Source organism: Chinchilla lanigera, unplaced genomic scaffold (genome assembly GCF_000276665.1).
Source record: "Chinchilla lanigera isolate Chin_1 unplaced genomic scaffold, ChiLan1.0 scaffold00002, whole genome shotgun sequence".
NCBI lineage: Eukaryota > Metazoa > Chordata > Mammalia > Rodentia > Chinchillidae > Chinchilla > Chinchilla lanigera.
The window spans coordinates 47,946,126-47,956,775 of record NW_004955403.1 but is presented as its reverse complement, the minus strand read 5'-3'; the positions used below and the strand labels follow the sequence as shown (position 1 = coordinate 47,956,775).

Genomic DNA, 10,650 nt, shown 5'->3' with positions numbered 1-10,650 from the left:
CTCACCAACCACAGTCGTATTTCCTGGCTTCCGAAGCCAGCCAGCTTTGCTGTAGGAATCCAGGGATCCGCCCATTTGCAATTCTGCAGCATTTGCTGCATTCCTGCTGCAGCGAAGGACTGGCAAGGAAGTGAGCTGCTGCCCTGGATGGGCTCCAGTGCGGCTGTGAAAGAGCCAACCTTGGGGCTTTGTCTCCTGCAGACGGAAGTGCTTATCCTCTGTCTTTGCAAACATGAAACCTCACATTCCTCCTATTGATTTAATCAACCACTGTAAAGGTCAGCAAAGGAATCCAGGTGCTGCACAGAATACTGTGTGGCTGGTTAGTGCCCAAACTGCAGAAGCAACTTGTATTTCCTTGCAGTCAGGAAGAACAACGGACACAGAGTTGGTACTGTTGGCTGACTGATATTTGTGACCTGCCTGGAATGGCTGTCCCCAGCGGACCTTCTTACCTCTGAATAGGGACTGTGATTGAGGGCAGGCCACGGTGGGGCAGGCCCCTCGGGGGGAAATACATTATCTTGGCTTATTCCGTGGAGCAAGCATTTAAGGATCCGAACTTATCACCATCATTTCTGCATGGACAGCAGTAAGTTGTCATTTTTAATGGCGCACGTGTTCTGAATATAAACATGCTGTTTTCATCTTTAATTTATTCAAGTGACATTCTCACTTCTGCTGCACTCTAAACTTTATATAGCTGCAAAGCACACTTTATTATGCACCATTTTCAAAGTGTGGGGCTGGAAATGTAGGCACATTTTATATTAGAATGGAGAAAGTTTTCTTTCAAATATATTTCCCAAGATATGGAAGGGATTTACGTGTAAGTCCTGCGGTAAGCATATTATACACAGAAATAAACCTGTTTCGAGAAAAAAAAGACGAAAGATAGTCATACATTCCTGTAGATTTTATTCATATTTGAAAAAAAAATTTTAAAAAATTGTAGGAGGCAGGACAAACTGGATAATGAGATGCCGAGTGCCAGCATTTCTTCTATTCATTATAGCAAATTTTAAGGTCACTCTTTTTTTTTTCAAAGAAAACCCATTCATAGATGTGGAAAATGAAAATATTTTAATTAGAAATTAGTGGAAGGCATGCTGTGGTTTATTTTAAAGAGTTTACTCACCTAAATTGCATTTTAGCTTATTAATTCCTGAAAGAGTGCTTTGTAAACCAATGTTCAGAGCTGTCACCCCTCCCCAAAAGTTACATCAGCAGCTAATGTGTCCTGTTATACTGATGGTAGTAATTCTTTTTACACTGAGATAGTTATATCAATCATACAGCTATTACCACCATTAGCTCTCCAAATGAAGCATTCTCACTATCAATTTCCTCATGGTATAGACCAGTTCATACTGGTGTCCCCTAAACAGGAGAGGTTTATTATATTATATGCAGGTTAGATTCTGCAGACTGTGGCATGCATTTTTCAAATTTCATAGAGACAGGGAGGCAGAAAATGCCTATGAGCAGAGCACCACTCTATCTGGAAGCAAGTAGAGCTCTGGCTTGAGGTAGCTGTGTGACTTGGCAAATTTTTAACCCGTGTGGCCTCAGCTGTTGGCTCTGAATGTCCATGTCACAGGGCTTTTGCTACCAAGCAATGGATAGCAAGCACCTGCACGTGTTATTTCCTTCAGCCCTCCTTGCATGGGCGTGCTGATGCCATTTCACTGACACTGATAAATCTCCCTCATGGTGAGGTGCATGGAGACCCAGCTGCTGTTCTGATCTAGCTCTATTTTCACATGTTGCTGTTGCAGGACAGAAGTTGGCTCTCCTGACCCCACACTGAAGCTTTTCCCTGTCAGAATTTCAGACTAAAGCTGCACCTTTTAAAGCAACTGCCACGACAGAACTTGTGCCAAAGGGTTTCAGAATAAGGAGTGGAAAAGCCACCAGTCACTGAGCTCTAGCCATCTGAAGCTCTCAAGTTCTAAGGGCAATGGGGAGGAAGTGAAATATTTTCAGTGATTCTAAAAGAGTTAAAAGCTATGAGCTTTATGGTAATGAGCATCTATTTTGCTTTTCAACAAATAACCTGAAATAGTTTTTTAAAGGATTACAGAAATAAGCAGATTGGTAGCAATACTATTTATTAATGTGTGGCTTCAATAGACTTCTTTCTTTTTCTTTCTTTCTTTCTTTTTTTTTTTTAGTACTGGGAATCGAACTCAGGACCTTGCACTTGCCAGGCAGGTGCTGTGCCACTGAGCTGTACCCTCAGCCCTAGATTTCTATATTTATTTTTTGAGTAATTTTGATCCCTGAGAGTGTTTTGTTGGTAACACTCAATCATTTTCATGTCTGTCCTTGGAAAATATGCTTAAAGGGGAATAAATGGACAAGTATACAATGAGACACAAAACCTTCCTTCTAAAGAGGTGAGGCCAATACTCCCTGATATAGAAACATTTCTGGTGAGGGGAAGGAAAAGGCAAGTTTTTCTTGCTAACCTGATTTTCTAACATTGCTCACTTCACCATAGCTGTGTCACAAGGGGGCACATGGTCCTGTGGGCTTGCAGAGCAGAATTCTGGGAAGAGGATTTAAAAAGGAGGATGACTGGACAGAACATTGAAAAAAGGCCAGGCACCCAGCAGGGCAAGGCCCAAGGTAGGATGACCACACCCTGGGCCTGGGTCAGCAAAGGGAAGGGCCCCGGTGTCCTCCCATTCTCCCCATCCACCATGCCGGTGTACCTCCTCTTCCTGCAGGCAAAGGGCGGCAGCAGGTGCTCTACCAGCTTCTTCTCTGCAGCCTCTCCCTGGCCCTGCAGCACAGCCACTCCACTCCCTCCTGGCCAGCCTTCTCTGCAGTCAAAGGCTTCAGCAAGAAGCCATGGCAAAAATAAGTAATTCAATCAATCTAAAAATGCTGATGGGCTTAAAACCTGAAACCCCATGGAAAGGAGACTGCACAAAAGAAAGGACTCACGAGCCCCCAGGAACGTATGGTACGTGGACCCACGCACACACTGAGTGTGAAAGAGTGGGATTTATATGGAGCAGATTAAAAATAAATCCATTCTTCCACTTTTCATCTAATATGGGTAACTGAGAGCAGAAAAATATATGAGTTATTGGGGTCTGCTTCGGCCCTTCCTCTCACAGCTGATGAATGACAGAAGCAAGGGTATGCAGGCTACAAAGTCATCCTAGCAAGTGCCCTGCCAGGTCTGCCAGGGCCAAGGTTCTGTGCAGCCTCATGACCTTACGCTTGACATCCTAGAGTGTGTGAGCATGGAGAGACCTCCGAGGTGCCATAGCCCTGACAGATTAAAACCCTGACACTGATGTTTCTGGTTATCGGAAAGTAGACCATTGCTGGGAAATCCCACGGAAGTAAGTTTTCTGCTGCAGTCCTTCCCTCTGCCTTGAGGAGGGTGGGGTATCAGAATTACAGGGTCATTTTAAGGTCTGAAAGGACCTCGAGGGATCAACCTCACCCCATTCTCTTCATCTCGGTTCTATATGCTTCATCCTCTGAGGGCCACCGGCAAAGGGACTCCAGCCTGTCTGTTGAAAGCGTACACGTTTCCTTTTAATGCTCCTTGAAAAAAGAAGGAAGCTTATGTCAAATGCTGTGTTGCATAAACAAAATAAAAATATTAAATGCTTGCTCAGAAAAATCTTGGGTATCTTCTGTGACCCTGCGCACATCCCCTCTCCCATGAAAGCCCAGGCACCGCCAACTCTGGGAGTGAAAGTGCCCGGTGGCCGCGGGCTGCATCCGTGTGCCTTACGGCCCCCTCTTCCCGGCTAAGGAACCTACGGATCCCGACTGCATGTGTTACCTATTTATTGTAGTGAACCGGGAGGAACCACGCGGCTGCATTCTGTCCGCCCCAGCGTGGAGTCTCGGTGCCGAGTTCTCCCCGGAGGCCACACCCGGTGCATGCTGCGGCCGCAGCAAATTCTCTCTCAAAATCAGCCCCTGCGGCATGGATTGTCGAAATCATCAGGTTAGGAGCCAAACACGTGTAAAAAGAGAGCTGGAGGCCTTTAGTGGGGTGGAGGGCGGCGTCCTGCAGGAATTTAGCTTTGGGAAGACAAGGCAGCCTGAAGTTCCCAGCTGCCCAAAGCGCGCAGCGGTCCAGCAAGCAGCCTTCGTCCCGCTCGTTCCAAACTCATCCCCTACTCACCGCCGCCACACTAAAGCGCGGAGGCTTCGTTCCCCCACAAAGAAAGGAGAAAATCTAGGAACACGAACAGGCCGATTAACTGCTCTTAAAAGGTTACAAATGCTGAAGTGACCACCTGCAGTGCTAGGCTGTGTGTGCGTGTGTGCGTGTGTGTGTGTGTGTGTGTGTGTGTGTGTGTGTGTGAGAGAGAGAGAGAGAGAGAGAGAGAGAGAGAGAAAGAGAGAGAGAGTGTGTGTGTGAGTGTGTGTGTTGGGTCATATCCTCCGAGTGTTGAAATACGAAAGAAAAACAGCCAGGAGAAAGGGAGAACTAAAGAAATTACCAGAAACAGCCAGAAAAAAAGAAATGTAAAACTTCTCTCTAACTGCCGCATACGTACACCCCTACCCTATTATTCCTACCTCAAACGCCCTAGGGGCACGCATCGCCGTCAGAAACACAAATGGGGCGTCACCCTGGGTCCCAGGTGGGGAAGGGTCTACCTGGGGGTCGGGGTGTACTCGAGGTAGCGGGTATGAAAAGCCGAGGTGTCAGTGGAGAGTGAGAACCTGTTATTGGGCACACTGAAGCATCTCAGTGATACGGGCTCCGGGCATAATAAGCAGGTGGGGCCGGGTGGGTGGGAAGGGAAAGGAAATGAGTAGGGGGTGTGGGGTCTCAGAAAAAGCCGAGGGCCTCTGCGAAAAGCCGGGAGGACAGAGCCGCAGCTCCGCAGCCGCCTGCCGCTCGCCCCCGCCTTCCCTTCTGCGCAGAATCCGCCCCTGGCTGCGGCGCGCTGCCCCCACTGGCCGGCGCGCGGTGATCGATCGCAGGCTGCGTCAGAATCCTCCGGCGTATAAATAGGGGTGGCAGGACGGCGCCGAGCCGCACACAGCCATCCATCCTCCCCTTTCCCTCTCCGCCCCGTCCTTCCTTCTCTCTAGGCCCCCACCTCCGCCGCCGGCCGGAGCGGCACCGGCCGCCACCATGAGTTCCTTCAGCTACGAGCCGTACTACTCGACCTCCTACAAGCGGCGCTACGTGGAGGCGCCCCGGGTGCACATCTCCAGCGTGCGCAGCGGCTACAGCACCGCGCGCTCCGCGTACTCCAGCTACTCCGCGCCGGTCTCCTCCTCGCTGTCCGTGCGCCGCAGCTACTCGTCCAGCTCCGGCTCCTTGATGCCGAGCCTGGAGAACCTCGACCTGAGCCAGGTGGCTGCCATCAGCAACGACCTCAAGTCGATCCGCACGCAGGAGAAAGCGCAGCTCCAGGACCTCAACGACCGCTTCGCCAGCTTCATCGAGCGCGTGCACGAGCTGGAGCAGCAGAACAAGGTCCTGGAAGCCGAGCTGTTGGTGCTGCGCCAGAAGCACTCCGAGCCGTCCCGCTTCCGGGCGCTGTACGAGCAGGAGATCCGCGACCTGCGCCTGGCGGCGGAAGACGCCACCAACGAGAAGCAGGCGCTCCAGGGCGAGCGCGAGGGGCTGGAGGAGACGCTGCGCAACCTGCAGGCGCGCTATGAAGAGGAGGTGCTGAGCCGCGAGGACGCCGAGGGCAGGCTGATGGAAGCGCGCAAGGGCGCCGACGAGGCTGCGCTCGCCCGCGCCGAGCTTGAGAAGCGCATCGACAGCCTGATGGACGAAATCGCCTTTCTGAAGAAGGTGCACGAGGAGGAGATCGCCGAGCTGCAGGCCCAGATTCAGTATGCGCAGATCTCCGTGGAGATGGACGTGTCCTCCAAGCCCGACCTCTCCGCCGCGCTCAAGGACATCCGCGCGCAGTATGAGAAGCTGGCCGCCAAGAACATGCAGAACGCCGAAGAGTGGTTCAAGAGCCGATTCACCGTGCTGACCGAGAGCGCCGCCAAGAACACCGACGCCGTGCGCGCGGCCAAGGACGAGGTGTCCGAGAGCCGCCGCCTGCTCAAGGCCAAGACCTTGGAGATCGAAGCATGCCGGGGCATGAATGAAGCGCTAGAGAAGCAGCTGCAGGAGCTGGAGGACAAGCAGAACGCCGACATCAGTGCTATGCAGGTACCGCACCGTCCAGAACCCAGTGGGGGTGGGGCGGCCTGCAGAGGTGGGGGTTGACAGTGCCCCCAGAAGTACTGTAGACACCAAGGGTGAGGCTCCTGCAGGCAGCTACCGGGGTAGGATGGGGCTCCTGGGGGACTGGTGGTAGGGGTGGGGCACTTGGGGGCGGGGCGCGACCGCAGTGTGGGGCTGGGCCTGGTGCAGAGCCTGTGTTCTGCTGGAGAGCAGCCCAGCCCAGCTAGAGGCTTGGGCGGGGGAGGGGAAGGAGTGGAAGCTGGGCGTTGCCTCAGGCCTGCGGTGATATCCTTTCTCTGCGGGCCTGCAGCAAGCACAAGTTACTTTCAGCACCTATTAGACGCTCTGGTTGATAAACATGGCGGATTGGGTTCCTGCCTTCTGAACCAGCGCGCTGTAGGACTAGTTCTTACCCACTTCCGCCCCTCGGCAGGTATCCAGGAATACAATACAAATGCTGTAGGAAAGGAGCTGGTGATACAAGTAAACCATCTTTTTAAAGGTGCTCTATTTTTGGGAGAGTAGAAATATAGCGGCACAGAAATTATTTTAAAGAAAACCATTTTAAACAATTTAGCTATTTTCTCCTATAAAGAAGTGCATCAATTTTCTCGAATGTGACCTGGCTAGAGAAGAGTTAGTGAGAAATAGTTTTTCTATCATTTTGGTTTTTTTTTTTTTTTTAAATTTGTAGACATTTCATGGTGATCGTGAGATTATACTAACTAAAGAAATTTTAGGAAAGAATTTTTCACTGCTTATTTTTTTTTATATTTTTATATTTTTTTCTTTTCCTGCTTCCTATGAAGCTGGCAAGAAAGGTTTTTTTAGAGAACAGGCAGTTTTAGGGGAGATTTTATGGAAATGTGCACTTTGGCTTTAATTGACACTCGGTCTTTGCAACTGTATTATAGTGTAATGAAAGCAGTAGGGATTTATGCTGGGCTTTTTTTTTTTTTTTAATCTTCCAACAGGACACAATCAACAAATTAGAAAATGAGCTGAGAACCACGAAGAGCGAAATGGCCCGATACCTAAAAGAATACCAGGACCTCCTCAATGTGAAAATGGCTTTGGATATCGAGATTGCAGCTTACAGGTGAAGCCAGAGGGGGGAGGGGAGCAGCCATGAAGACTTAGGAAGAAAGTTTGATTCCATTCAAAGTTAGATTGAAGCAGAACCTCCAAGACTAGTTCTTTGACATTTATGAAGTGTTAGATTTTATTGCTTCTTCCAAGAAGAAAGTTTCTAGGCAAGTATATAAGAAGTAATAATGAGCCCTCTTCTTAGCTTCCCATTATGTTTCAAATTTAAGAAGACTATTCAAGATTGTTTGGTTTGGTTCCAGTCACTAAGTCTTGATACTGCCTAACCCTGCTTCTGTTGGCATTTTCTTGTAAAGGTGGCATTGGGGGTCAGTGGTGAATGCTGGGCTTAGACTTACTGAGCACATTTCCCGTGTTGTTGTTTTTTTAACCACCCTTCCTCTGCTCCCCAGGAAACTCTTGGAAGGTGAGGAGACCCGGCTCAGTTTCACCAGCGTGGGCTGCATCACCAGCGGCTACTCCCAGAGCTCCCAGGTCTTTGGCAGATCTGCCTACAGCGGTTTGCAGTCCAGCTCCTACCTGATGTCTGCCCGCTCCTTCCCCTCTTACTACACCAGCCACGTCCAGGAGGAGCAGATCGAGGTGGAAGAGACCATTGAGGCTGCCAAAGCTGAGGAAGCCAAAGATGAGCCCCCCTCTGAAGGAGAAGCTGAAGAGGAAGAGAAGGAGAAGGAAGAGGGTGAAGAAGAGGAGGGAGCAGAGGAGGAAGAAGGTATGATGAGAACAGATGCCTGTGAGTACAAAGTGGGTGTGAGATTTGGAGGAGGGGGATGAGCTACACACAGGCCTGCTCACTTAGAGAAGCTCTGTTCACGCGTGATGTCAGAATCTTAAGTAATATCTTTGCGTTTGTTCCACATGTCTTTATGAAGCATTTATTTATTACAAGGGAAGCCACTGGTCAAACATTTCTTTCTTTTGGTTTATTTTATTTTGAATTGATGCATACTAATTGCAAATTTTTATTTTTAGTACATACATTTGATCCAGCAGTTTGATGTCCTAAAGAACAAAAACAAGTGTCAAAAACATCATAGAACTAAGATTAGGTCTTAGAGAGGCGGTAATCTCAGTTCATTTAAATATGTGTTCCCTGGCAAGTTGTTCATGGAAAGTGTTGTGTGTTAAGCATCTTTTGGGAGAGTGGAGCGGAAAAGTTTGTGGTAAGCATTTTCATAGTAGTGCTTCGTAATTCACAACACCTTGGCAGACATCTTTTGACTGGACTTAACCCGGATTTGGATCTTGTAAATTTTCTTTCTGTGTTTAAGTAGCCAAGGAAGAATCTGAAGAGGCAAAGGAGGAGGAAGAAGGAGGAGGTGAAGGTGAAGAAGCAGAGGAAACCAAAGAAGCCGAAGAGGAGGAGAAGAAAGATGAAGGTGCTAGCGAGGAACAAGCCACTAAGAAGAAAGATTGAGCCCCCTTTTCCTTAACTATTCCAGGAAAAATTCTCCCGAAATCCGGTCAACCTCATCACCAACCAACCAGTTGAGTTCCAGATCCTATATGAATTAAGAAGTCAATATATGTATAATTCTGAGATGACCTAGGTCGGACATTCAATGTTGTGCTATGACTTTTCTCCTTATGCAGAGTATCCGTTTGCTTGCAGAGTGGCTTTCTGGCTTGCTGCCAGCCTGTGCATGGTTGACGCTTTTGAGTTCAGGATCTATGGCAATGTGAATCATTCAGATGTTTACAATTAAAAAAAAAATGAATAAATGAATTTACTGATGTTAATGTTAAACCTCATGGAAGAATAGTATTTTAAACCTTTGGTGGTTAGAAATTAAAGACCTCAAGTTATGTGCAATAAATAGTAAATAAAGTTACACTGAATGACGTATTTCTTGCTGTGGCTTTTGTACTTAATTTAAATACCTTTAAATGTGGCACCAATATAAACAATATACAAGTGAAATACTGACCTTCAGTTTTTTGAAAAGCTAAAATTTAACAGCTACAATACCTTTCTTATTTAATTGGAAATTCTGCGGGGTAATACAGTTAGGTCATGACTACAAAATCTCTTCTCTCAAAATTTTACTGATAAGAAACATTAGGAAGTGAAAGAGTCCAGAAATGACTATACTTTACTCTGCAAAATGTGCTGTATTATGTTACTGGATGATTTTATGGGAGGCAGTTTTGAAATTATATGACAAATACACCCTTCATGGACAACTAGTATGTAATCATGCAATATAGGTAGAATATGGATCCCACATGTTAATCACTATAGCTAGGTTTTCGATACATTCTAAATATGGGCAGATATTGAAACCTGAGCACATGATATAACAAAAAGGAATAATGTTTCATCAATGCATAATTTAGAGAGGAGAAAGGCTATCAAAGGTTATTTGCCACTGTAAACACGTTGCCTGCAATCCTGAGCTCATCATTCAGTGTGTTGTTCACTTAATTCTATTGCCTAAAAATAAGTAGCAGTTAATGTCACACATTTTAAATCTTTAAAAAATTACAGACACCAGTAATGAAATTACTAGGAGACACTTAGGGGGAAGATCATACATTTGTGTGTTACACTGGCATTGCCCTGCCCGTCTTAGTTGGGAAATACTTGGATTTCAATAACCAGTTGAACAATGCATAAAAACACCAGAAATTGTCTGTCCGCTGTAAAGTTATGAAAGCTCTTGCCTTTGCATTTGCTGTGGAATATAGATGAAATTACTGTCTCTGCTGCTCTGCCTCTGTTCTTAAACAACTGCTCTGTCTGCTCACTTTGTTCAGTATCTGTTTTTAAGATGACCTTTGAGAGTTATGAATTTCACCTGAAACCAAAGTGGTCTCAATTTCAAGTTATGTGATCCCTTTGCACTGCTGTAAAGATTAGGCGTCTCCTCAGAAACCAAGCTTTTCACATTTATACTCATTAAACATGGGAGGATGCACATGGTTCCGCCTCAGACAGGTGCAAGCTGTACGGCGAAAGTGACTAGCCAAATGGAAACAGCTGGTTGATTTGAGAAATACTTGGGTTAAGCAAGAACATTGTTCCATTCTCTATCCTGTGTGCCATAATAAAATACTTAAAAACTTAAATGACTTTGAAGTCTTTTTTAAAATGTCCACAAATTTGATACTGCGGCCAGTACCCACTTTCGCTCTGCTTCCCCCAAAAGTCGAATCCTTCATCACTACTCCTGTTCCCAGTGACCCCACTCCCAGTCATCTCGTTCTGTAGACCGCACACCTCTGTATGACATATCGCCCTTTTCCTCAGCCCCTCCAGTCTCAGTGATCACTGCTTTTAACTAATTTTACTGCCACAGTCTCTCCATGGATTCTTCCATCACCCTAATGATTCTCCCAGTGTCTACTCTTGCAAT

General features: G+C 47.0%; 1 protein-coding gene across 2 annotated transcripts; it reads left to right on the top strand.

The window, feature by feature from the left end:
* The first annotated feature begins 5,041 nt into the window (after positions 1-5,041).
* Nefl (neurofilament, light polypeptide) lies at positions 5,042-10,363 on the top strand. 2 transcript variants are annotated; one of them, XM_005373710.2, is made up of 4 exons: positions 5,042-6,172; positions 7,162-7,286; positions 7,687-8,006; positions 8,569-10,363. In XM_005373710.2, exons 1-4 carry the CDS (start codon positions 5,126-5,128, stop codon positions 8,709-8,711), a joined length of 1,635 nt encoding a protein of 544 aa, XP_005373767.1. In that variant the 5' UTR covers positions 5,042-5,125; the 3' UTR covers positions 8,712-10,363. The 2 variants fall into 2 exon arrangements, with proteins under 2 accessions (XP_005373767.1, XP_005373766.1); XM_005373709.2 differs by having other exon boundaries at positions 8,566-10,363.
* The last annotated feature ends 287 nt before the right edge of the window (positions 10,364-10,650 follow it).

Excerpts from the sequence above, each read along its gene's own strand:
- Nefl (XM_005373709.2), top strand. The coding sequence starts at position 5,126 with ATGAGTTCCTTCAGCTACGAGCCGTACTACTCGACCTCCTACAAGCGG. Across the intron at positions 6,173-7,161 it reads CCGACATCAGTGCTATGCAG|GACACAATCAACAAATTAGA; the intron begins GTACCGCACCGT and ends ATCTTCCAACAG. Across the intron at positions 7,287-7,686 it reads ATCGAGATTGCAGCTTACAG|GAAACTCTTGGAAGGTGAGG; the intron begins GTGAAGCCAGAG and ends TCTGCTCCCCAG.